The following is a 26885-nucleotide window of genomic DNA, read 5'->3' as shown; positions in this document are numbered from 1 at the left end:
TCGAGCGCCCCACGGCCTTCATCATGCACAAGCGCAGCCACGTGGGCCAGTCCCGCTACGTGTGCACCGAGTGCGGACGCACGTGGAAGACCCTCAAGAGGCTGGTGGCTCACCGACGCAGCCACGCCGGGGACAGGCCTCACCAGTGCCAGGAGTGCGGACGCGGGTTCAAGAGAGCCAGGGCCCTTCAGAGGCACAGGAAGGGCCACCACGGGACCCGGGAGAGAGCGGAGGAAGAGGAGGAGGAGGAGGAGGGGGGAGAGGGAGGCAGGGTGCGGGAGGGGGTGAGCAGCCCGGCTGCTTCTCCTCACAGCAGCCTAGGTGAGGTATAGATGTTAAAAATAGCTTCAAATCTAAACTAGTACCCTGAAGTCTGGAGGTCGCCTTAAAGTAGCTGACTCCTTCCCCTCCCCCCTCTCCCCTCCCCCTCTCCCTTCCCCTTCCCTCTCCAGACCAGTCTCTCCAGTGTCTGCAGTGCTTCATGACGTTCCTCTCTCCTCTCCAGACCAGTCTCTCCAGTGTCTGCAGTGCTTCATGACGTTCCTCTCTCCTCTCTCCTCTCCAGACCAGTCTCTCCAGTGTCTGCAGTGCTTCATGACGTTCCTCTCTCCTCTCTCCTCTCCAGACCAGTCTCTCCAGTGTCTGCAGTGCTTCATGACGTTCCTCTCTCCTCTCTCCTCTCCAGACCAGTCTCTCCAGTGTCTGCAGTGCTTCACGACGTTCCTCTCTCCTCTCTCCTCCAGACCAGTCTCTCCAGTGTCTGCAGTGCTTCATGACGTTCCTCTCTCCTCTCTCCTCTCCAGACCAGTCTCTCCAGTGTCTGCAGTGCTTCATGACGTTCCTCTCTCCTCTCTCCTCTCCAGACCAGTCTCTCCAGTGTCTGCAGTGCTTCATGACGTTCCTCTCTCCTCTCTCCTCTCCAGACCAGTCTCTCCAGTGTCTGCAGTGCTTCATGACGTTCCTCTCTCCTCTCTCCTCTCCAGACCAGTCTCTCCAGTGTCTGCAGTGCTTCATGACGTTCCTCTCTCCTCTCTCCTCTCCAGACCAGTCTCTCCAGTGTCTGCAGTGCTTCATGACGTTCCTCTCTCCTCTCTCCTCTCCAGACCAGTCTCTCCAGTGTCTGCAGTGCTTCATGACGTTCCTCTCTCCTCTCTCCTCTCTCCAGACCAGTCTCTCCAGTGTCTGCAGTGCTTCATGACGTTCCTCTCTCCTCTCTCCTCTCCAGACCAGTCTCTCCAGTGTCTGCAGTGCTTCATGACGTTCCTCTCTCCTCTCTCCTCTCCAGACCAGTCTCTCCAGTGTCTGCAGTGCTTCATGACGTTCCTCTCTCCTCTCTCCTCTCCAGACCAGTCTCTCCAGTGTCTGCAGTGCTTCATGACGTTCCTCTCTCCTCTCTCCTCTCCAGACCAGTCTCTCCAGTGTCTGCAGTGCTTCATGACGTTCCTCTCTCCTCTCTCCTCTCCAGACCAGTCTCTCCAGTGTCTGCAGTGCTTCATGACGTTCCTCTCTCCTCTCTCCTCTCCAGACCAGTCTCTCCAGTGTCTGCAGTGCTTCATGACGTTCCTCTCTCCTCTCTCCTCTCCAGACCAGTCTCTCCAGTGTCTGCAGTGCTTCATGACGTTCCGGGACGTGGAGACCACGCAGAGGCACCTGCGCTTCAAGCACCCCCTGGAGTACGAGCGGCGCCTGCAGGGTCGCACCGTGTTTGCCTGCTCCGTGTGCGAGCAGACCCGCCCCTCCTCCCTGCAGCTCAGCGAGCACCAGCGCACACACCGCAGGTGGAGCCTCCTGCCCCCCGTGGAGGGGGGGGGCAGCGAGGGGGAGGAGCAGCAGAGAGAGCGGAGCGAGAGGAGGCAGGAAGAGGAGGGGGGGCTGGAAACATTGAGGGCATCGACAGCCGACGCAGGTGAGGGAGAGGGGGAGAGATCTATCCCATTGTTTCTGTCTCTGTGTGTCTCAGCCTCGCTCCATGTATATATATTGATTCTGTGTGTCTCTGTGTTTCTCAGCCTCGCTCCATGTATATATATTGATTCTGTGTCTCTGTGTGTCTCAGCCTCGCTCCATGTATATATATTGATTCTGTGTCTGTGTTTCTCAGCCTCGCTCCATGTATATATATTGATTGTGTGTGTCTGTGTGTTTCTCAGCCTCGCTCCATGTATATATATTGATTCTGTGTCTCTGTGTGTCTCAGCCTCGCTCCATGTATATATATTGATTCTGTGTCTCTGTGTGTCTCAGCCTCGCTCCATGTATATATATTGATTCTGTGTGTCTGTGTGTTTCTCAGCCTCGCTCCATGTATATATATTGATTCTGTGTGTCTGTGTTTCTCAGCCTCGCTCCATGTATATATATTGATTCTGTGTGTCTCTGTGTGTTTCTCAGCCTCGCTCCATGTATATATATTGATTCTGTGTGTCTCTGTGTGTCTCAGCCTCGCTCCATGTATATATATTGATTCTGTGTGTCTCTGTGTGTGTCTCAGCCTCGCTCCATGTATATATATTGATTCTGTGTGTCTGTGTGTGTCTCAGCCTCGCTCCATGTATATATATTGATTCTGTGTCTCTGTGTGTCTCAGCCTCGCTCCATGTATATATATTGATTCTGTGTGTCTGTGTGTCTCAGCCTCGCTCCATGTATATATATTGATTCTGTGTGTCTGTGTGTGTCTCAGCCTCGCTCCATGTATATATATTGATTCTGTGTGTCTGTGTTTCTCAGCCTCGCTCCATGTATATATATTGATTCTGTGTGTCTCTGTGTGTGTCTCAGCCTCGCTCCATGTATATATATTGATTCTGTGTCTCTGTGTGTCTCAGCCTCGCTCCATGTATATATATTGATTCTGTGTGTCTCTGTGTGTGTCTCAGCCTCGCTCCATGTATATATATTGATTGTGTGTGTCTGTGTTTCTCAGCCCCGCTCCATGTATATATATTGATTCTGTGTGTCTGTGTGTGTCTCAGCCCCGCTCCATGTATATATATTGATTCTGTGTGTCTCTGTGTGTCTCAGCCTCGCTCCATGTATATATATTGATTCTGTGTGTCTCTGTGTGTCTCAGCCTCGCTCCATGTATATATATTGATTGTGTGTGTCTGTGTGTCTCAGCCTCGCTCCATGTATATATATTGATTCTGTGTGTCTGTGTGTCTCAGCCTCGCTCCATGTATATATATTGATTCTGTGTGTCTGTGTGTCTCAGCCCCGCTCCATGTATATATATTGATTCTGTGTCTCTGTGTGTCTCAGCCCCGCTCCATGTATATATATTGATTCTGTGTGTCTGTGTGTCTCAGCCTCGCTCCATGTATATATATTGATTGTGTGTGTCTGTGTGTCTCAGCCTCGCTCCATGTATATATATTGATTGTGTGTGTCTGTGTGTGTCTCAGCCTCGCTCCATGTATATATATTGATTCTGTGTGTCTGTGTTTCTCAGCCTCGCTCCATGTATATATATTGATTCTGTGTGTCTCTGTGTGTTTCTCAGCCTCGCTCCATGTATATATATTGATTCTGTGTGTCTCTGTGTGTCTCAGCCTCGCTCCATGTATATATATTGATTCTGTGTGTCTCTGTGTGTGTCTCAGCCTCGCTCCATGTATATATATTGATTCTGTGTGTCTGTGTGTGTCTCAGCCTCGCTCCATGTATATATATTGATTCTGTGTCTCTGTGTGTCTCAGCCTCGCTCCATGTATATATATTGATTCTGTGTGTCTGTGTGTCTCAGCCTCGCTCCATGTATATATATTGATTCTGTGTGTCTGTGTGTGTCTCAGCCTCGCTCCATGTATATATATTGATTCTGTGTGTCTGTGTTTCTCAGCCTCGCTCCATGTATATATATTGATTCTGTGTGTCTCTGTGTGTGTCTCAGCCTCGCTCCATGTATATATATTGATTCTGTGTCTCTGTGTGTCTCAGCCTCGCTCCATGTATATATATTGATTCTGTGTGTCTCTGTGTGTGTCTCAGCCTCGCTCCATGTATATATATTGATTGTGTGTGTCTGTGTTTCTCAGCCCCGCTCCATGTATATATATTGATTCTGTGTGTCTGTGTGTGTCTCAGCCCCGCTCCATGTATATATATTGATTCTGTGTGTCTCTGTGTGTCTCAGCCTCGCTCCATGTATATATATTGATTCTGTGTGTCTCTGTGTGTCTCAGCCTCGCTCCATGTATATATATTGATTGTGTGTGTCTGTGTGTCTCAGCCTCGCTCCATGTATATATATTGATTCTGTGTGTCTGTGTGTCTCAGCCTCGCTCCATGTATATATATTGATTCTGTGTGTCTGTGTGTCTCAGCCCCGCTCCATGTATATATATTGATTCTGTGTCTCTGTGTGTCTCAGCCCCGCTCCATGTATATATATTGATTCTGTGTGTCTGTGTGTCTCAGCCTCGCTCCATGTATATATATTGATTGTGTGTGTCTGTGTGTCTCAGCCTCGCTCCATGTATATATATTGATTGTGTGTGTCTGTGTTTCTCAGCCTCGTTCCATGTATATATATTGATTCTGTGTGTCTGTGTGTCTCAGCCTCGCTCCATGTATATATATTGATTGTGTGTGTCTGTGTGTGTCTCAGCCTCGCTCCATGTATATATATTGATTCTGTGTGTCTGTGTGTCTCAGCCTCGCTCCATGTATATATATTGATTGTGTGTGTCTGTGTTTCTCAGCCTCGCTCCATGTATATATATTGATTCTGTGTGTCTGTGTGTCTCAGCCCCGCTCCATGTATATATATTGATTCTGTGTCTGTGTGTGTCTCAGCCTCGCTCCATGTATATATATTGATTCTGTGTGTCTGTGTGTGTCTCAGCCTCGCTCCATGTATATATATTGATTCTGTGTCTCTGTGTGTCTCAGCCTCGCTCCATGTATATATATTGATTCTGTGTGTCTCTGTGTGTGTCTCAGCCTCGCTCCATGTATATATATTGATTGTGTGTGTCTGTGTTTCTCAGCCCCGCTCCATGTATATATATTGATTCTGTGTCTCTGTGTGTCTCAGCCTCGCTCCATGTATATATATTGATTCTGTGTCTCTGTGTGTCTCAGCCTCGCTCCATGTATATATATTGATTCTGTGTGTCTCTGTGTGTGTCTCAGCCTCGCTCCATGTATATATATTGATTCTGTGTGTCTGTGTGTCTCAGCCTCGCTCCATGTATATATATTGATTCTGTGTGTCTCTGTGTGTCTCAGCCTCGCTCCATGTATATATATTGATTCTGTGTGTCTCTGTGTGTCTCAGCCTCGCTCCATGTATATATATTGATTCTGTGTCTGTGTGTGTCTCAGCCTCGCTCCATGTATATATATTGATTCTGTGTGTCTCTGTGTGTCTCAGCCTCGCTCCATGTATATATATTGATTCTGTGTCTCTGTGTGTCTCAGCCTCGCTCCATGTATATATATTGATTCTGTGTGTCTCTGTGTGTCTCAGCCTCGCTCCATGTATATATATTGATTGTGTGTGTCTGTGTGTGTCTCAGCCTCGCTCCATGTATATATATTGATTCTGTGTGTCTGTGTGTCTCAGCCTCGCTCCATGTATATATATTGATTCTGTGTGTCTCTGTGTGTGTCTCAGCCTCGCTCCATGTATATATATTGATTCTGTGTGTCTGTGTGTCTCAGCCTCGCTCCATGTATATATATTGATTCTGTGTGTCTGTGTGTCTCAGCCTCGCTCCATGTATATATATTGATTGTGTGTGTCTGTGTGTCTCAGCCTCGCTCCATGTATATATATTGATTGTGTGTGTCTGTGTGTCTCAGCCTCGCTCCATGTATATATATTGATTCTGTGTGTCTCTGTGTGTCTCAGCCTCGCTCCATGTATATATATTGATTCTGTGTGTCTGTGTTTCTCAGCCTCGCTCCATGTATATATATTGATTCTGTGTCTCTGTGTGTCTCAGCCTCGCTCCATGTATATATATTGATTCTGTGTCTCTGTGTGTCTCAGCCTCGCTCCATGTATATATATTGATTCTGTGTGTCTCTGTGTGTGTCTCAGCCTCGCTCCATGTATATATATTGATTCTGTGTGTCTGTGTGTCTCAGCCTCGCTCCATGTATATATATTGATTCTGTGTGTCTGTGTGTCTCAGCCTCGCTCCATGTATATATATATTGATTCTGTGTGTCTCTGTGTGTCTCAGCCTCGCTCCATGTATATATATTGATTCTGTGTGTCTGTGTGTCTCAGCCTCGCTCCATGTATATATATTGATTCTGTGTCTCTGTGTGTCTCAGCCTCGCTCCATGTATATATATTGATTCTGTGTCTCTGTGTGTCTCAGCCTCGCTCCATGTATATATATTGATTCTGTGTGTCTCTGTGTGTGTCTCAGCCTCGCTCCATGTATATATATTGATTCTGTGTGTCTGTGTGTCTCAGCCTCGCTCCATGTATATATATTGATTCTGTGTGTCTCTGTGTGTGTCTCAGCCTCGCTCCATGTATATATATTGATTCTGTGTGTCTCTGTGTGTGTCTCAGCCCCGCTCCATGTATATATATTGATTCTGTGTGTCTCTGTGTGTGTCTCAGCCTCGCTCCATGTATATATATTGATTCTGTGTGTCTGTGTGTCTCAGCCTCGCTCCATGTATATATATTGATTGTGTGTGTCTGTGTTTCTCAGCCTCGCTCCATGTATATATATTGATTCTGTGTGTCTCTGTGTGTCTCAGCCTCGCTCCATGTATATATATTGATTCTGTGTCTCTGTGTGTCTCAGCCTCGCTCCATGTATATATATTGATTCTGTGTCTCTGTGTGTCTCAGCCCCGCTCCATGTATATATATTGATTCTGTGTGTCTGTGTGTCTCAGCCTCGCTCCATGTATATATATTGATTCTGTGTGTCTCTGTGTGTCTCAGCCTCGCTCCATGTATATATATTGATTCTGTGTCTCTGTGTGTCTCAGCCTCGCTCCATGTATATATATTGATTCTGTGTCTCTGTGTGTCTCAGCCTCGCTCCATGTATATATATTGATTCTGTGTCTCTGTGTGTCTCAGCCTCGCTCCATGTATATATATTGATTCTGTGTGTCTCTGTGTGTCTCAGCCTCGCTCCATGTATATATATTGATTCTGTGTGTCTCTGTGTGTCTCAGCCTCGCTCCATGTATATATATTGATTCTGTGTCTCTGTGTGTGTCTCAGCCTCGCTCCATGTATATATATTGATTCTGTGTGTCTCTGTGTGTCTCAGCCTCGCTCCATGTATATATATTGATTCTGTGTCTCTGTGTGTGTCTCAGCCTCGCTCCATGTATATATATTGATTCTGTGTCTCTGTGTGTCTCAGCCTCGCTCCATGTATATATATTGATTCTGTGTGTCTGTGTGTGTCTCAGCCTCGCTCCATGTATATATATTGATTCTGTGTGTCTGTGTGTCTCAGCCTCGCTCCATGTATATATATTGATTCTGTGTGTCTCTGTGTGTCTCAGCCTCACTCCATGTATATATATTGATTCTGTGTCTCTGTGTGTCTCAGCCTCGCTCCATGTATATATATTGATTCTGTGTCTCTGTGTGTCTCAGCCTCGCTCCATGTATATATATTGATTCTGTGTCTCTGTGTGTCTCAGCCTCGCTCCATGTATATATATTGATTCTGTGTGTCTCAGCCTCGCTCCATGTATATATATTGATTCTGTGTCTCTGTGTGTCTCAGCCCCGCTCCAGTGCCTGCACTGTCACATCACGTTCAGTGATCTGCGTATGAAGGAGCGCCACATGAGAAGCCAGCACCCCCCCGGCTCTGCCCAGATCCTGCCGCGCCCCCCCAAGGGCCAGCCACGCCCCTTCTGCTGCACGGTGTGCGGGGAGCGCTTCATCCACGAGGCCACGCTCAGAGAGCACGGCCGCAACAACCACCAGGGGGCGGGCCACACGCAGTGGGAGGAGCTGTGGACCTGAGGGGGCGGGTCAGATGCAGTGGGAGGAGCTGTGGACCTGAGGGGGCGGGTCAGACACAGTGGGAGGAGCTGTGGACCTGAGGGGGCGGGTCAGACGCAGTGGGAGGAGCTGTGGACCTGAGTGGGGCGGGCCAGACGCAGTGGGAGGAGCTGTGGACCTGAGGGGGCAGGTCAGACGCAGTGGGAGGAGCTGTGGACCTGAGGGGGCGGGTCAGACACAAGGTCATTTCAGTGGCAGACAGGGCCGGGTCAGCTCCTTAAAATGTTATGTATTATTGAAGCACTCTGTAATAATAATAATAATAATAATAATAATAATAATAATAAAGCAAAGTAAACGGTTTTGTGTTTCATGTTTATTCCGCCTCCCTTTCCCCCATGGCTTCCTGGACTACAGTGTGAGAGGGGGGGCTCCCAGACTGGGACCGGGGGACCCCTAGGGGAAGCGCAGGACGTTTTCAGGGGAGCTGTAAGCACATACAAAATGTTTTTCTCCCAAATGACCCTGATGAAGCCGCGCTCCCCAGACCGGGGGGGGGGGGGGCATTGATTTGAGTGTTCTTTTTGGGGAGTTCTGTATATATATATATATATATATATATATATATCAATCACTCAATCTTTATTTTTATATAGCGCCTTTCATAGTGCACCACCATCACAAAGCACTTTACAAGATAGTGAGGAGCAATGCATGATAAATTAAATACAATGAGATACAGCCTGGCACTGTCCATTAAACACAGGCATATTACAATGCAAATACATTAACTACAGTGAGATACAGCCTGGCACTGTCCATTAAAGAGCACTGAGAGCGAGAGAGAAACGAAGCGAATAAATTAATCATGTCACGATTGGGGCTTTTCTTTCAGTTCCTTGATGCTGTCGAATGCATCCCTCTCTCTCCTCTCCTCTCTCTCTCATTTCTGTTTTTTCTGTGTTCTGTTTTTCATGTCAGAAATGTATAAAAAAATAAAATCATCACATGTTTATGCCTGTGCGCATCAGGTGATTTATAACGGTGAGGTTCGGGGTTGGGGTTCGGTTTTAGGGCTGGGGTGGGGTTTTAGGGTTGGGGTTGGGTTAGGGTCAGGGTGGCTTGATTTCGGAGAGGTGCAGACCTCTGTTAGTGAAAGGGGGGAGTAAACGAACAATGCCCTCGAATCACCGGCTGCCCTCGGGGCTCTTTCTAGAGGATATTCCTTTACTCTGCCCAAAAACTCCGTGTCGCTCTTGGACTCGTTAACGCGCCGCGCTGCGTGCTTCCACGCAGTCCTTTGTGACGTCCTCAGAGAGCGTCGTGAAGACTCCAGACAGTCGCGCCGCGCTGTTTTGTTACCGTGCAGGTTTGTTTACAATCTGCAAAAAAAACAAAAAACAAAACAACAACCGGTGAGCAGAAAAATAAACATGAACCGTGCGATCAGAAACACACAGCTAGCGCCGACAGAGCGCTGCAACATGCATGCGAGACTAGCGTGTAGCGAGAGATAGAAACACACAGCTAGCGCCGACAGAGCGCTGCAACATGCATGCGAGACTAGCGTGTAGCAAGAGATAGAAACACACAGCTAGCGCCGACAGAGCGCTGCAACATGCATGCGAGACTAGCGTGTAGCGAGAGATAGAAACACACAGCTAGCGCCGACAGAGCGCTGCAACATGCATGCGAGACTAGCGTGTAGCAAGAGATAGAAACACAGAGCTAGCGCCGACAGAGCGCTGCAACATGCATGCGAGACTAGCGTGTAGCGAGAGATAGAAACACAGAGCTAGCGCCGACAGAGCGCTGCAACATGCATGCGAGACTAGCGTGTAGCGAGAGATAGAAACACAGAGCTAGCGCCGACAGAGCGCTGCAACATGCATGCGAGACTAGCGTGTAGCGAGAGATAGAAACACAGAGCTAGCGCCGACAGAGCGCTGCAACATGCATGCGAGACTAGCGTGTAGCTTGAGATAGACATGTCCTTATACCAGCCAGCAGTACATACAGAAACAGCAGGGTCAACATCATGCATTTTCTATTTTAAAAGAACATAATGTATATGTGTGCATTATTATTATTATTATTATTATTATTATTATTATTATTATTATTATTATTATTATTATTATTATTATCGAGTTGTGACAATATTGTATGTGTTTTGGTGACGCGCGAGAGATTAATTTTATTAAGAGATGTCTGACCTGGCTAATGCAGATACTAGAATTATTGTCTGTCTGTATCCTGCATACACTCCGTGCTGTCAAATTCAGAGGTTAGTTAATTATTTGAGCACGATTTTGCTGTCAAATTCAGCGTTTAGTTAATTATTTGGGCACGATTTTGCTGTCAAATTCAGCGTTAGGTTAAGTTAATTATTTGAGCACGATTTTGCTGTCAAATTCAGCGTTTAGTTAATTATTTTGGGCAGGATTTTCATAATAGTACAGACAGTACTTTAAATTGTAATGCAAAAGTCAAAACGAATCATTAACGTCGGGTTAGCGCGCTCTCTGTGCGCTGTCCAGTTTGTTTACAGCCACGGCGCACCAGAAATGTAAATAAATAAATAAATAATAAAATTAAAAAGCGTAAATATAATGAATCTTTGTCTGATGAAATAGATTTCCGCAGTGGAAGTGAAGGCTTGGTGTTTATGCTCTCGGTCCGTGTGTCTGTCTCTCTGTCTGTCTGGCGGAAGGCGGTCCCCTCATGTCCCGGTATTTCGAGGAGGGCTCGCTGTACCAGCTGTCGCCGGTGCGGGTCAAGCTGGAGTCCCCGGAGACGGACCGCGGCGAGTCGGAGGACGAGATGCGTGTGAAAGACGAGGAAGGGGAGGCGGCGGAGACCGCGTCCGGGAGAGCGGGCGGGGGAAGCGGCGGGTTACCGTTTAACGTGGTGGTCGTGCACCCCAGCGTCGTGGAGACCGGGTACAGTCACCATGACAACAGCAGCAGCGCGCAGCCGTGCCCCGCAGAGCAAGGTGAGACCCGGATTCAACACTGTCAGTTTTAATTCTTCTCTCTAACTGTGTTCCTGTGGCAAAGTCTTAATTTCCATCCCTGTTGATCTCTGTGTTGGATTGTATTGGCCTCTGTACTGATGCTTTCTCAGTGAAAACCAGACTCCCGTTCCAGAGCTGTGTGTGATCCGCTCCTGGTTTTCACCAGGAGTTTGATAATAAGACACACCTGAGCTTGTTACCTGGACACACTGTGGTCCAGGGGTCTCCAGCCCTGGTCCTGGGGGGGTGGGGTGGGGGTCAATTAAGTAACTGAGAGATTGGCTGAAAGGAAACCCAGCAGCTCACCAGGACCAGGTTCGGAGAGCCCAGCTGTGGGCGGATCAAGCTGGTAGTAAAACCTGGAGTGAATGGGCAGAACCCGCTGCGCAGTAGGAGTCTGGCTTCTGTCCCTGAAGGACTTCTCTTCTTCTCTCTCCTCCTCCTCTCAGCCCCCAAGAAGCGGCGCATGCGTTTCTCGGAGGTGGAGGGTCATGTGGTCCTGACCCAGGTGGCGGAGCGCTGGGACGAGCTCCACGGGCAGAAGAGCAAGTCTCTGTACCGCGGCGGGAAGAAGCAGATCTGGAATGACATCGCCAGGCTCGTCACGGCCAAGTCCCGCCGCGTGCGGTCCGGGGAGGACGTCCGCAAGAAGTGGACCTCGGAGAAGAAGCTGCTGAAGGAGAAGGGGGCCGGCCTGCTGCGGGCGAGGGCCTGCGGGGCGGGGGGGCCGGGGGGGCAGTTCACTGCCCTGGAGCAGCGGCTCTGGAGTCTGATGTGCAGCACCTTCGGAGGGGGGGCCGACCGGGCAGAGGCCTGCATGGTGGGGGGGCTGGACGTTCCCGAGATCGGCTTCGGTAAGAGTCTGGTGTAACACGCACACACGCCTCGCACACGCATGCACACGCCTCGCACACGCACACACACGCCTCGCACACGCATGCACACGACTCGCACACGCACACACATGCCTCGCACACACACACACGCCTCGCACATGCACACACATGCCTCGCACACACGCCTCGCACACGCACGCACACACACCTCGTACACACACACACGCCTCGCACACACACACACGCCTCACACATGCCTTGCACACGCACTTACACACACACCTCGCACACGCACACACACTCACACTGACTGACACACACACACACTCTCTCTCTCACACACACACACACACACTCTGCTTGTCATGCTTCAATGGTTTCTTTCCAGTCTCTACCTTCTCACTGATCATCGTCTGAACCCCTGTTCCCTCTCTCCCCCCCCCTCAGAGGAGACCTCGCCGACGCGGACTCTGCCAGACCCCCCCCAGCGCGAGGTGGAGGAGGGGGGAGGGGAGGAAGTGTCCTCCCTGACCGACAGTGACGACCTCCCCCTTCGAACCCCCCTCCCCGGCGCGGGCACTGGGACCAGCAGAGCACCATGGAGACCCGCCCCCCCTCCGCCGGCTCCGCACCCCCCCCCGGCCCCCTCCTCCATCGCCCAGGCCGCCGCGGGGACCCCCCGGAGGCTGGGCCGCCCCCCGCTGCCCACGCTGGAGCCGCTGGTCCGGAAGGTGCTGGAGAGGCAGGAGGAGATCCTGGGAGCCAACCGGACTCACACCCAGCTGCTGGGCAGCGTGGACCGCTCCCTGCAGGCCATAGCCCACAGCATGGCCTCGCTGGCAGCCACGCACAGCAGCTACGTGAACTTCATGATGGCGAGGAGCCACGGACAGAACCAGAACCACAGCCAGCAGCAGGGACAGTCCAGCCAGCACGGGTTCCCTGGGGTCAGCGTCAACGTGAATGTGAGCGGGGGGGCTGGGAGAGGCCCCCCCCAGCCGCAGGGGGCTGTCCTGCACAGGGGGGGGCTGTTTAGCAGTAGAGACTCTGGACTACCTGATCTGTAATTATTATTATTATTATTATTATTATTATTATTATTATTGAGGAGCTGTCGTTAACAGGCCGTGCTGTTTGTGTTGCGCCTTCAGAACGAGAAGCTAGTGTCAGTGCGAGAGAGAGAGGGAGAGAGAGAGAGAGAGGGAGAGGGGAGAGAGAGAGACAGAGGGGAGAGAGAGAGAGAGAGAGGGGAGAGAGAGGAGAGAGAGAGAGAGGGAGAGAGAGAGAGAGAGAGGAAGAGGGAGACAGAGACAGAGAGAGAGAGAGAGAGAGAGAGAGAGAGAGAGAGGGAGGGGAGAGATAGAGAGAGGGAGAGAGAGAGAGGGAGAGAGAGGGGAGAGGAGAGGGGAGGGGGAGAGGGAGTGAGAGAGAGGTAGAGAGAGATGTTAAAAATGACTCTGCTCAAATGAAATGTAAATACAGTTTATTGTACAAAAAAGAAGAAATAGCACGATAAAAAAAAGAAAACGTTTTTATAACTCAACAGGGACAATAAAAACAAGACCGAAGAGTCGTCGCTGTGTGCTTCCGGAGCGGCGGAGCGGCACTCCCCGCACCCAGACACCCGCTACTGGGGATAACACAGCCGGGCTTGCAATCTAAGCATTCCCTCTTTGGTCGCTAATTTTTAATAAAACACTGTCATTGTATTTATTTTTGATGCATTTTGTGTGACGTCACTGCGGAGTTCGAGAAGTAAGTTACCCCCCCCCCACCCAAAAAAAAAATCAACATCCATGCCTTGTGAAATAACAGAGCGATGCGGTGCAGGAAGCTGAGCGCGGCGCGGCTCCGCACACGGAGGGTGCAGGGCAGGGGTGCACAATTCCGGTCCTGGAGGGCCGGTGTCCCACCTGGCTTTTGTTCCAACCTTGCCCTAAATTACTTAATTGGACCAATTATTACCAATTATTGGTCTAATTAAGTAATTTAGAACACAGTTGGAACAAAAGCCAGGAGGGATCCGGCCCTCCAGGACCGGAATTGTGCACCCCTGGTGCAGGGGATGGGATCCGCGCTGTGTGTAACCGGGAGCGCACGCCTGTGTCGACTCCTGATGCGCGCACAGGAAGCGGGGGGGGGCACTGTACGGGAAAACAAAGCCTCTGATCATATTTTAATAAAATGTGTTTATATATAGAGAGAGAGATTTTTCTCTCCAGCCACCGATACAGAATATTATATATTATTATTAAATGTTTTTAAATGAGAAACACACACAGTAACAACACGCCTACAGACTGAACTTTATTAATATTACATATATATATATATATATATTTTTTTAAGGCTTGAAAGGGGGAAAACACACACACACACACACTCACACACGACACAACCCCCAGCAATGCACCATCGCTGCGTGGCGGTTAATCTGGGGTAGTTTGACCTCCACCGATCTCACCAGCGCCCTCACATTTGATTTTATTTTTCATTCAGTAATAACCGGATCCGTGCTGCCGCAGCCCTATCCTGTGCGCCCCGTGAGAGGCTCCATTCACGCAAGCTCCGCGCCGTTTCAATGTTTATTATTGATATTGTACACTGTCCGGGCAGGCAGGGGGGGCTTGCAAACTGCCTCTCAAGTTTTCTCTTGCAATAGCTTTATTATATTCACTGCAGCTGCAGGCGCTTAAACACGCCCCCCCCCTCTGACGTCACCCGTCAGCCCCCCCCAGGTCGTGCATGGTGACGTCACCCACAGGCGCCCGGGCCCGGGGTCGGAGAGAGACTCGGGTGTTTTTTCCGCACATTGTCCTCACCCTGTATCGAGCTGTATTAATATATGTTTTGTACCCTTTTTAAACACACACGCACACGACGCTCGTCCCTTCAAACTGAACGCGCACGTCTCTGAAGTGCAGAGCCGAGCAGCCCGCTCTGCTGGAAGGGGTCCGGGGGTAAAGTAAGCGTCCTGTGCGGTCATTCTCCGTGGGATTTTTTTGTGCTAAATGATGATGTGTTGAATCGATTCTAACATGCTGATTACAGGAACACTGCGGGGCTCAGTGTTATACCGACTGCACGCGTTTAATGCAATAGCATATTATTATTATTATTATTATTATTATTATAACGTGCATTGCTTGAGAAAGTGTAAATAGTGACGTCTCAGCGTGCGAGCCTGTGCTATATATATAATATATATATGTGTGTGTGTGTAAGCCCTTGTGTAATGTTGTGTGTGTGTGTGTGTGTGTGTGTGTGTGTGTGTGTGTGTGTGTGTTTCTGTGTTTCTGTGTTTCTGATCTCAGTTTCCTATCTTCTCGCTCCAGTCTCTCCGCGGTGCTGTGTGTGTGTGTGTGTGTGTGTGTGTGTGTGTGTGTGTGTGTGTGTGTGTGTGTGTGTTTCTGATCTCAGTTTCCTATCTTCTCGCTCCAGTCTCTCCGCGGTGCTGTGTGTGCGTGTGTGTGTGTGTGTGTGTGTGTGTGTGTGTGTGTGTGTGTGTGTGTGTGTGTGTGTGTGTGTGTTTCTGTGTTTCTGATCTCAGTTTCCTATCTTCTCGCTCCAGTCTCTCCGCGGTGCTGTGTGTGCGTGTGTGTGTGTGTGTGTGTGTGTGTGTGTGTGTGGCGTGTGTGTGTGTGTGTGTGTGTGTGTGTGTGTTTCTGTGTTTCTGTGTTTCTGATCTCAGTTTCCTTGCTTCTCGCTCCAGTCTCTCCGTGGTGCCTCCATGTCGGACTACACGATCGACCTGCAGCTCACCGAGCTCGGCTTCCCCCTGCCCCCCCCGGCATCGCAGGAGCAGCCCGCCCTGCCAGGTCAGTACCATTCCCGTCCGGGCTTCTCGCTTTCACCCGTCTCTGTCCAGCCTGGACCCGGAGTCCGGCCGGCTGTTTGCACCGGAGACGCTGCAGGTCATTATGAAAGCAGGGAGCTTCAGCTGGGCCGTTACTGCACAGTGTTTCTCGTGACTCGCTGAGGAGTGACAGACCTGCCTGGACTGGGATACAGAGCTGTGTGGTGGTGTGCATTTCTCTGGACTGTGTTTTACACGTGTGTGTGTGTGAGAGAGAGAGAGAGGATAGATGTGTGTGTTTGTGTGTGTGTGTGTGTGTGTGTGTGTGTGTGAGAGAGGATAGATGTGTGTATATATATCTATCTCTATATATAATCTCTTTCTTTGTTTGGGGATGAATAGGAAACCCCTTTGCCAGCTCTCTCATGTTAGGCTGCGGTTTGTAACCTAGCTTCAGGGAGCCTGTCTTTTATATTATTATTATTATTATTATTTATTTCTTAGCAGACGCCCTTATCTAGGACAATTGTTACAAGATATCGCATTATTTCTTACATACAATTACATTATTTTTTTTTTACATACAATTCCCCATTTATACAGTTGGGTTTTTACTGGAGCAATCTAGGTAAAGTACCTTGCTCAAGGGTACAGCAGCAGTGTCCCCCCACCTGGGATTGAACCCACGACCCTCCGGTCAAGAGTCCCGAGCCCTGACCGCTACCCCACACCGCTGCCGTGCTGAGAAACGCTGGCGCTATTTCACAGGGAAGGCGCAGCAGCCCCTCGTTATTGCATGCAAACACACGCATCTAAAACGTCCCGTCCTCTCTCTCTCTCTCTCTGCTCCAGCCCCGGAGACGCCCGGAGCCCACCGCTGCTCCGACTGCGTCCTCTCCTTCGGCACGGCGTTCCAGCTCACGGAGCACCGGCGGCTGCACACCGGGGAGCGACCCTACAAGTGCGTTCAGTGCGGCAAGATGTTCTGCCACCTGGCCAACTACCAGCAGCACCTGGAGCGCCACGCGGGGGACCCCGTGCACAAGTGCCCCTCCTGCCAGCGGGTCTTCAGCACCGAGCTGATGCTGGAGAAGCACCTGTGCTCCCAGGGGGTGCAGCCCCCCCCCGGGGAGTTCGAGTGCGGGGAGTGCGGCCAGGCCTTCTGGAGGAGGCAGGAGCTGAAGAGGCACGAGGACCGGCACCGAAGGGAGAGGCGCTACAAGTGCTCCGAGTGCGGGAAGGGCTTCCGCAAACACGCCTCCATGCGTGCCCACCTGGAGATCCACGCCCGCGCTGCCCTGTTCCGCTGCCGGGACTGCCCCGAGTGCTTCGAGACGGACAGCCAGCTCCTCAAGCACAGCTTCCAGCACCTGGGGGTGAAGCCCTTCACCTGCCTGGCCTGCAAGCGCTTCTTCAAGTGGGCCGGCAGCTTCAAGAAACACAGGTGTGTGGAGCCTTCAAGAGGGCAGGGCCCTAATACTAATGCTAATAATGATAATCATCATCATAATAATCCTAATAATCAATAATAATAATAATAATTGATTTGGCTGACGCCTTTATCCCAGGCGACTCACACAGGTGTTGCAGGGCAGCGCAGGGTTACAATGCGAGATTCATATTTAAACTCAGTGTAATTTACAGTCAGTGCAGATAATAATACTACTAGAATACAATATGAACTGGGATGCAACAAGTTAGGATCACAGCAAGTTATATCTACAGTGACAGATTAGCAGTGCAATAGTGTGAGGATCCAGTAACGTTTATTAACATGATCACCGGCCCCTCCCTTTAAAGGAGCGCTGACCATCTTTAAAATCCATTCTCTCACCTCTTAGTAGCTTTATTAACATGATCACCGGCGCCTCCCTTTAAAGGAGCGCTGACCATCTTTAAAACCCATTCTCTCACCTCTTATTAGCTTACAGGTGTCGCAGGGCAGCGCAGGGTTACAATGCAAGCTTCATATTTAGACACAGTGCAGTTTACAGCAAGTGCAGATAATAATACTACTAGAATCGAATATGAACGAGGAAGCATCCAGTTAGGGTTAGAGCGAGTTCTGTCTGCCGTGACGGATTAGCAGCGCAGCAGCCCCTTCTTCATCCAAACTGTTTCTCTCCTAACAGGTGCGACCCTAAGAAGGTGCACTGCGCCACCTGCCTCCAGTATTTCGGCAGCTTCCGGCTGTACCACCGGCACAAGGAGGAGACGGGCTGTCCCGGGACGCCGGTGCCCACGATGACCCCCCTGTGCGCTGACTGCGGGGAGACCTTCCCCTCCAGAGAGGCTCTCCGGGGGCACCGGCCCTGCCACAGCCTGGGCCAGCTCCTGTACACCTGCGTGGAGTGCGGCAAGACCTTCCGCTTCCCCTCCTTGCTGCTGGCTCACATGCGCAGCCACGCGCCCGCGCAGAGTCTGCAGTGCCAGGGCTGCAGCAGGGAGTTCACGCGCCAGGGCAGCTTCAGCAGACACGTCAAATACAGCTGCCCGCTGACCAGGACCAGGGAGGGGGCAGGAGAGGAGGAGGGAGAGAGAGTGCGAGGGGGGGAGGGAGAGGAGGAGGGAGAGAGAGTGGGAGAGGAGGAGGAGGAGGAGGAGGAGGAGGAGGAGGGAGTGCGAGGTGGGGAGGAGGGAGAGAGAGAGGGAGAGGGAGAGGGAGAGGGAGAGGAGTGGGTGCGAGGGGGGGAGGAGGGAGAGGGCGTGTGTGAGGAGGAGGAGGGAGGAGAGGAGGGAGAGAGTGCGAGGGGGGAGGAGGGAAGGGGAGAGGCGGAGGGAGTGGGGGAGGGGTACAAGAGGATTAAGGTTGAGATCAAAGAGGAGAAGGTGGAAGATGATGAAGACGAGGAGGAGGAGGAGGAGGAGGAGCACGAGTGTTTGAATTGCGGAGAGCTGCTCCAGCAGTCGGAGCTCCACGGACACTACATGCGCCACGCCGAGGAGGGACTGCTGATGGAGGAGGAGGAGGAAGAGGAGGAAGAGTTTAAATGACCAGTCCGCTAATGTACCCTGATCCCTTGCGATGTTGGGGTAACCAGGGACAGGAAGCCCTGTCAGACTCCCGTTGCGTAGCAGTTTAATCCACTCCGCCTCGCCTTGAGAGGCTGATCGAGCTGCCAGTAAAACCTGGAGTGGGTGACACTGCTGTGCAACAGGAGTCTGATTTCCAATCCCTGCAATAATAATAATAATAATAATAATAATGATGCTGGTTTTCATCACAGGGGTGGAAGTAAGATCCCGTTGTGAAGCGGTTTCGATCCAGTGCTGTTTAATAAATGAGGCTTGAATTTTTTTAAAAGAAAACTGATGCTGGAAAAATACGTCTTTAAAATGAGACGGGATTTATTACACACAGGGTGCTGAAAAAATACACGTGTAGCAGCTGGATATCTTTATTAGAGGAGGAATCTCAGAGAGTGAGGAAGCCTGGGCTGGAACAAGACCGTCACACTACAGGGAGACTCCTGACACAGCTGCAGCTCTGCCCAAAGGTTTGGACTCACCCTCTCTCTGCGATTAACCTCATGTTGCTTCACAAAGTCGAATGAAAACCTGCTGGAATAACGTCACGTGAACGGACTGAATCGCACTCCGAAGCGTTGTAAATTTCTGTGTACTTCACACACAAGAAAACGACAAACTGAACAATGTGACGTTTCTAAAATGTAACGTGAAATGTTACTGTGCTAGTACCATGGCTTCTGGTTAGGCTTTTTTTTTATTAATGATATCATTTTGTAGTTTGTTTGATTACATGATGTTAAATAAAAGATCTAAATTATATTAATTTATCTCAGCTCTAGAAACACAGTTATGTATCTCATCTCTTAAACACAGTTATGTATCTCATCTCTTAAACACAGTTATGTATCTCGGCTCTAGAAACACAGTTATGTATCTCAGCTCTAGAAACACAGTTATTGTTCATTCAAGAAGCACTCTGATCTGCAGTGAGCTTGTGTAATTCTGATTCAAACGATACGATGCACAGTGAATCCGGGGGGGGGGGGGGGTCATAACTCATTTATTTATTGGGCAGACACCTGCTTTATCCCAGGAGACTCACACAGGTGTTAAAGGGCAGCGCAGGGTTACAATGCGAGATTCATGTTTAAATACAGTGCAGTTTACAGTATTATTATTATTATTACTATTATTATTATTATTATTATGTGTTTATTTAGCAGACGCCTTTATCCAAGGCGACTTACAGAGACTAGGGTGTGTGAACTATGCATCAGCTGCAGAGTCACTTACAACTACGTCTCACCCGAAAGACGGAGCACAAGGAGGTTCAGTGACTTGCTCAGGGTCACACAGTGAGTCGGTGGCTGAGGTGGGATTTGAACCGGGGACCCTCCTGGTTACAAGCCCTTTTATTTAACCACTGGACCACACAGCCTCCAGAGCGTGCAAAAATATTAATACCAGAATTTGAACTCGGATGCAGCCGGTTAGGATTACAGTGAGTTATATCTACAAAGACATTGCCGTGTAAATAACAGTGCGTCAGCTGAGGGTCCGGGTCGCGAGGTACCGAGGTCAGGCAAGCCCAGCGCAGGAGAGCCCTCCTCAGCTCCAGGATAGGGAGTAACAATACTCACAGACTGTGTGCAGAAATCATGTCACATGCACACACGCCGACAATAAACGTGGAGGCATTGTCAGTGTTTTACCGAGTGAAATATTCGTTTTAAGTTTGCCTTTAGAGCTGGGTTTAATAACAGAGCCGCATTCGGAACTGCTTTATTTAACGAAGATGCATCTGGGACAGTCTGAGACCAGCGCTAATCGTAGGGCAGCAGTGTGGAGTAGTGGTTAGGGCTCTGGACTCTTGACCGGAGGGTCGTGGGTTCGATCCCAGGTGGGGGACACTGCTGCTGTACCCTTGAGCAAGGTACTTTACCTAGATTGCTCCAGTAAAAAAATCCAACTGTATAAATGGGTAATTGTATGTAAAAATAATGTGGTATTTTGTAACAATTGTAAGTCGACCTGGATAAGGGCGTCTGCTAAGAAATAAATAATAATAATAATAATAATAATAATCTTGCAGTAGCCAGACAGCACCGCAGACTTCAGAGGCTTTGCAGTGGTTTTGAGTGCTACAGAACAGACAGCAGCCGGGGTTGTGTGTCAAAATACAGGTAATCTGGTATCGATTGGTCCCCCTCCCCTTCCCTCCCCCGAAGTGAATCCGGCTAACAGCTTCTGGAAGCCACGCCCCTTTCCTAACGTCACCCCTTTGAAACACCCGCGTCACATTCCGTGCCCCAAAGCGAGGCTAGGAGGGATGCAATGGTAGATAGAGATGGCGTGCCCTGATGGAAAGATGTGTGCTGACTACACTGTGCACAGTGCGTGCTCCGTGCCAGGATGCTACAACAGCGGCTACAGGAGCCCCGAGCTGCATTTCCACGCCTTTCCAGCCCACCCGACCCGGAGATCACAGTGGATCGCGGCTACAAAGAGAGATTCAGGACCGGCGTTTCAGGTAGGCTGGGGGCTGTGGTTCAGACGCGGGGTAACTTTACTATATCCCGGCACTGTTTAAAAATAAATAAATAACTGAGCTCGGATTATCTGATAAACCACAGACCTGAGAATAATTTACACGAGACAAAGGCATTCTGAACAGTGACCCGAATCACGCCCGTATTACTGTGCGATGTTAAAAACGACGTGTAAAAAATAATGTAATTGTATGTAAAAAATAATGTGATATCTTGTAACAATTGTAAGTCACTCTGGATAAGGGCGTCTGCTAATAAATAAATAAATAATAATAATAATAATAATAATAAAAATAATAATAATAATAATACAACAGTTCTTTGAAATTGACCGTGATAATATTAGGGCCAGTTTATGTTTTTTTTTAATTTATTTCAATCGCCAATAAATAAATAAATAAATAAATAAAGTAAATTGCATATTGAAAGGCTGGCAAACAATGACAGTATTTTACAAACGAGTCACAGTGACGTGCGTGTCAAATAAGCTGCCATATCAATGCTTCCGGTCCATGTGCTTCATAAGTGACGTATGGGAGCAATAAAGGCGTTTCCATTACGTCGTGATGACGTCAGGGGCGTGGAAAGGCAGGTGGCAGATCGGTTGCTGTTTCATAAACTGTAGCCGACAGGGAGGTAATATTATTATTATTATTATTATTATTATTATTATTATTATTATTATTATTATTATTATTTTTTTTATTTTTTTTTATTATTTATTTCTTAGCAGACGCCCTTATCCAGGGCGACTTACAATTGTTACAAGATATCACATTATTTTTACATACAACTCCCATTTATACAGTTGGGTTTTTACTGGAGCAATCTAGGTAAAGTACCTTGCTCAAGGGTACAGCAGCAGTGTCCCCCATCTGGGATTGAACCCACGACCCTCCGGTCAAGAGTCCAGAGCCCTGACCACTACTCCCCATAATATTGCTGACTATATGCATATATTAATGACGCATTATAGAAGTGAATACTGTGTACATTTATTAATATTGTTACGTGTCCTTTTATTTTATTTTATTTTAGATAAAAAAAGGAAGCACGTATGTGTGCTCGGCTCATTTCAAACCAGAGGATTACAAATGGACCCCGGTCCGAAAGTCACTGAAGGCTGATGCCGTGCCGCGGATTTTCACCCACTGCGCGGGCTGGGAGGACTTGCACTCCGGGCAGCAAACTTCAGACACAAAACCGAGTAAGAGAGACCGCCTGATCCACCAACCAAACCAAAACCAAAACCAAAACCAAAACCAAAACCAAAAGCCAGGACCGGTCCCTGAACAGAGTGGCGACTGCAAGCGAAGCATGACCAGACGAAAATCTCAGTGCGGGTTCTTGTTACAAGTTTGCAATCCGAGCGGTCTTTTATAGCATATTAAAAATTAAACCCTTTACAAAACACGTGGTACAAATATCTGCGATCCATCGAAGCCACGCCCCTTCCTGGCGTCTCATTACCATGACAATCGCACTGTGTAAATTGTGACGTAGTAAGCTGCGACGAAGCCCCTGCTGACGCCGAAAGCACTCAGACAGCAGCAGAATCATATTATTATAATTATTATTATTATTATTACTATCACGCAACGTGTTTTATATATGCGTATTTTTAATGTCGTTTGGATATTAATTGTATTGCAAACGTTTTAGGCACTGAACGAGATCATGTGCGTTTGCCGTATCGTGTTTTTTTAAATTTTTTTTTGCAAAAGTTATATCTAACAATCTAAACTCTCCGTGCTGGAAAGAATCGCGCCGCGCCCCGGTAAGCAGCCGGTGTGCTTCATGCAAACTGTCTTCACGATGAAAACCTTCGAGTCCTACAGGAGGGAACTCGCACTGTGACGCGACTCGATTGTGTTTTCATTTTCAGGTAAAGGAAAAATTAATTAAACAGCGTTTAAGGGGGGCGGGGGGGCTGGATTATAAATATGCATTCAGAGTCGATCACTTGAAGTCGTTCAGGACTCGTACATAATTGTGTTTTTTAATTGTGTGTTACATGCTTTATAAAACAGATGCATCAATTGAAAACTAGATTCGTGACTGAAGGAGTCACACACGCACGGAAAGTGTCGCAATTATATTGTAATTCACGGGGTCGAAGAACCCAGGAGCGTATTGTGGTTTTGGAACAGCTTTTAAAATGACCTTAACGTTTGTAATTGTTTGGGGGAGATGTGAAGCACTGTTGGCAATAAGACTCCCGTTGCATAGCAGTCTGATCCACTCCAGGTTTGTGGCTCATAGTAAGACCTGGAGTGGATCAAACCGCTGTGCAATAGGAGTCTTATTCCTAGCCCTGCAGTGTGGTGCTGGTTTCCCTAACTCCTCCCTGCTTCCTTCTCTCTTCAGTCCCCAGCATGGCTGACTGTGCCACACAGCAGCTCCTGTCTGTTCCCTGGCTGAGCCCCGACGTCAAACAGGAGCCCCCCGAAACGCCCCCCCTTCTCCTCCTGAAAGAGGAGCCCCCGGAAGAGACCCCCATCTCCTCCGTGAAGACTGAGGTGGGTCACACAGGGCGGGCGGGCTCCCAGCTCTGCAGCTCGGGCCAAGGTGTTTTGCATCGCCTGGAGTTTTAGGGTTGTACAGCCGCACTTTTACAGCTTGGAAGTATAACACTGTTTCTGTAGGCTTCAGGGATAGAGATCCAGACACCACTCCTCAGTACATATCTGCATATTTCTCACATAAGAAAGTTTACAAACGAGAGGAGGCCATTCAGCCCATCTTGCTCGTTTGGTTGTTAGTAGCTTATTGATCCCAGAATCTCATCAAGCAGCTTCTTGAAGGATCCCAGGGTGTCAGCTTCAACAACATTACTAGGGAGTTGGTTCCAGACCCTCACAATTCTCTGTGTAAAAAAAGTGCCTCCTATTTTCTGTTCTGAATGCCCCTTTATCTAATCTCCATTTGTGACCCCTGGTCCTTGTTTCTTTTTTCAGGTTGAAAAAGTCCCCTGGGTCGACATTGTCTATACCTTTTAGGATTTTGAATGTTTGAATCAGATCGCCGCGTAGTCTTCTTTGTTCAAGACTGAATAGATTCAATTATTTTAGCCTGTCTGCATACGACATGCCTTTTAAACCCGGGATAATTCTGGTCGCTCTTCTTTGCACTCTTTCTAGAGCAGCAATATCCTTTTTGTAACGAGGTGACCAGAACTGAACACAATATGAACACAGAATGTTTTTTAAACTATATCAAGACTCTGTTTGAAACAGATTCGATACGTTGATGTTTTTGTCTGTGTTGTTTTTTCATGTGTCTCTCTACATCGGCGTGCAGTCCTGTGTGAAGCCAGGCAGGCTGCGGCTCTGCCATGGTTTTGAATTTGTTTGTACCCTGATGAAAGCTCATGAAATCCTGACTCTCCGCGCTCGTTTCCTCTCCAGTTTGAAGATGGGGATGACGGGGGTCCAGGGGAAGCAGTCCACACGCAGCAGGACGAGCGGAGCGACGCTGGAGACCCCTCTCCCGGTGAGACCCCGTCACGGCAGAGTTTCGTAATGTCCGCGTTTCAGAGTGTGGCAAATCTACAAAGCGACGGTGTGTGATTCACTCTGTTAACGTGACCTCATTCCAGCAGGGTTCACCCGACTTCATGAAGCAGAATGTGTTCATTCTACACAGAGAGAATGTGCACCCCGTCCACCACAAACACTGTCTCTATCTATCTATCTATCTGTCTATCTATCTATCTATCTCTATCTATCTATCTATCTATCTATCTATCTATCTATCTATCTATCTATCTATCTATTTATCTATATACAATTTGAAAAAATCATACTGCTGTGTCTCAAAAAGAGCAAAATCAAAAGGTAATGTCAGGATATAAGAATGTGAATCATTTATACAAGAATCAACGCTCAGGGATGGAAGTCGGACTCCCGCGGCACAGCGGTTTGATCCATTCCTGTTTTTACCTTTGAGTTTCATAAGAGACACACCTGAGCTTGTTACCTGAGAAGCGGGGGCCAACCGAGCTGGAAGTGAAACCTGGGAGGGGCGAAACTGCTGTGCGATGGGAGTCTATATATTCAGGATGTTTCACACTACAAGCCGTTCTCCAGACAGGGGGAGTAATCACTGTGTGTGTGTGTGTGTGTGTGTGTGTGTGGTTGTGGTGTGTGTCTCTGTGTTGTGTGTCTGTGTGTGGTGTGTGTGTGGTTGTGTTGTGTCTCTGGTGTGTGTGTGTGTGTCTCTGTGGTGTGTGTCTCTGTGTTGTGTGTCTGTGTGTGGTGTGTGTGTGGTTGTGTTGTGTCTCTGGTGTGTGTGTGTGTGTGGTTGTGGTGTGTGTCTCTGTGTTGTGTGTCTGTGTGTGGTGTGTGTGTGGTTGTGTTGTGTCTCTGGTGTGCGTGCGTGTGTGTGTGTTTGTGTTTTCTCCGCACCTCCAGGAGTCGAGGACTCTGCAGTGAAGCCTCAGCCCCACCGCTGCTCCGACTGCGTCCTCTCCTTCGGCACGGCGTTCCAGCTCACGGAGCACCGGCGGCTGCACACCGGGGAGCGACCCTACAAGTGCGTTCAGTGCGGCAAGATGTTCTGCCACCTGGCCAACTACCAGCAGCACCTGGAGCGCCACGACCAGGAGCCCAAGAGCCCGAGCCCACGCCTCTGCCCGGCGTGCGGAGACACCCTCCCCCCCCACCACAGCCTGGAGCACCACCTGGCCACGCACTGCCAGCCCCACAAGTGCGCGGGCTGCAAGAGTGGCTTCTCCACCCTGGAGGGCTACCAGAAGCACCTGCGCCGCTACGGGGACCACCGACGGCACAAGTGCCCGGACTGCGGCCGTGGGTTCAAGAAGAGGACCTACATGGTGAAGCACCAGCTGCGCTGCCCCAAGAGGGAGCCTCCCGGGGGAGTGGTGCCGCGGCGAGCGGCTGGCAGAGGGAGCCCCCTGCCCAGGAAAGAGCCCCCGAGATGCCCCGGCTGCAACCGCAGCTTCAGCAGCCCCGGGGTGTTCAGGAGGCACCGTTGCAACCCCTTCAAGATTCACTGCTACGCCTGCGGAAGCTACTTCGGCTGCTACAGGCAGTACGAGAGCCACAAGCGAGGGGGGGAGGCGGGGGAGGCAGGGGGCTGCCCCGGGAACAGCGAGGAGGTCCTGCGGAGGAATGCCTGCCCCCGCTGCGGCTCAGCCAGCCACACGTTCCAGGGCGCTGACCCCCGGCTCTGGGCTGTGGCGGGCGGGCTGGCCACTTGCAGGCTGTGCAGGAAGGGCTTTCGCTTCCCCTGCCAGCTGGAGCCTCATCACAGGATGCATGAGAGCAAGCAGGAGGAGGAGGGCGGACCCCAGGGAAAGAGCAAGGGGATCGGGGCAGAGCGAGAGAGGAAGGGAGCAGATTCGGAGGGGGAGGAGGATGGGGTCAGCTCAGAGGGGTGGAGGGCCAGCCTGGAGGCAGCTGTGCTGGTGGGAGGGGAGGAGAACGGGGTCGACTCAGAGGGAGAGGAGTGGAGGGCCAGCCTGGAGGCAGCTGTGCTGGAGGGAGGGGAGGAGAACTGGGTCGGCTCAGAGGGAGAGGGGCAGCGGGAGGGCGGCTCAGAGGGAGAGGGGCAGCGGGAGGGCGGTTTGGAGGAGGAGGAGGAGGGGCTGCTGAAATGCTTTGACTGTGGACAGCTTTTTGGCGATGCTGAGATTCTCCATGAACACTACATGCAGCACGCGAGGGGGGAGCTCTGACGAGGGGAGGGCCCACAGCCAGGTTTTTTTGTGTTTTTTACTGATGCATTTTACAAAACCTCTGCAAAGACT

General features: G+C 49.7%; 4 protein-coding genes across 10 annotated transcripts in view; all 4 read left to right on the top strand.

Moving 5' to 3' along the window:
• Positions 1-8310, top strand: part of LOC131696668 (zinc finger protein 180-like) — an 11338-nt gene extending 3028 nt beyond the window's left edge. For 5 of the 6 annotated variants that reach the window (XM_059011189.1, XM_059011186.1, XM_059011188.1 and 2 more), the window contains exons 3-5: positions 1-321; positions 1586-1906; positions 7725-8310. The exon at positions 1-321 is cut by the window's left edge and continues 267 nt beyond it. In XM_059011189.1, coding sequence (XP_058867172.1) covers positions 1-321; positions 1586-1906; positions 7725-7969 — 887 coding nt within the window. In that variant the 3' untranslated portion in view covers positions 7970-8310. Of the gene's footprint in view, positions 322-543; positions 1907-7724 lie in introns of those variants that run through there. The other variant, XM_059011184.1, reaches the window with a different exon arrangement.
• An 825-nt stretch (positions 8311-9135) lies between these two features.
• Positions 9136-13513, top strand: LOC117971147 (myb-related transcription factor, partner of profilin-like). 2 transcript variants are annotated; one of them, XM_059011195.1, is made up of 5 exons: positions 9136-9317; positions 10662-10943; positions 11414-11818; positions 12248-12863; positions 13347-13513. In XM_059011195.1, the coding sequence occupies exons 2-5, from the start codon at positions 10673-10675 to the stop codon at positions 13438-13440; spliced, it is 1386 nt and encodes a 461-aa protein (XP_058867178.1). In that variant the 5' UTR covers positions 9136-9317; positions 10662-10672; the 3' UTR covers positions 13441-13513. The 2 variants fall into 2 exon arrangements, with proteins under 2 accessions (XP_058867178.1, XP_058867177.1); XM_059011194.1 differs by having other exon boundaries at positions 9136-9363.
• A 1022-nt stretch (positions 13514-14535) lies between these two features.
• On the top strand, positions 14536-18590 carry LOC117433839 (zinc finger protein 501-like). Its single transcript, XM_059010607.1, has 5 exons — positions 14536-14765; positions 15513-15618; positions 16449-17040; positions 17729-18139; positions 18362-18590. The coding sequence occupies exons 2-5, from the start codon at positions 15531-15533 to the stop codon at positions 18588-18590; spliced, it is 1320 nt and encodes a 439-aa protein (XP_058866590.1). The 5' UTR covers positions 14536-14765; positions 15513-15530.
• A 2276-nt stretch (positions 18591-20866) lies between these two features.
• On the top strand, positions 20867-26813 carry LOC117433841 (zinc finger protein 345-like). The gene is made up of 5 exons (XM_034056261.3): positions 20867-21096; positions 22154-22322; positions 23483-23634; positions 24523-24607; positions 25528-26813. Exons 1-5 carry the CDS (start codon positions 20914-20916, stop codon positions 26811-26813), a joined length of 1875 nt encoding a protein of 624 aa, XP_033912152.3. The 5' UTR covers positions 20867-20913.
• Positions 26814-26885: the final 72 nt, after the last annotated feature.

Source organism: Acipenser ruthenus, chromosome 41 (assembly GCF_902713425.1).
Source record: "Acipenser ruthenus chromosome 41, fAciRut3.2 maternal haplotype, whole genome shotgun sequence".
Lineage (NCBI taxonomy): Eukaryota > Metazoa > Chordata > Actinopteri > Acipenseriformes > Acipenseridae > Acipenser > Acipenser ruthenus.
This window is presented reverse-complemented; position numbering and strand designations above follow the sequence as displayed.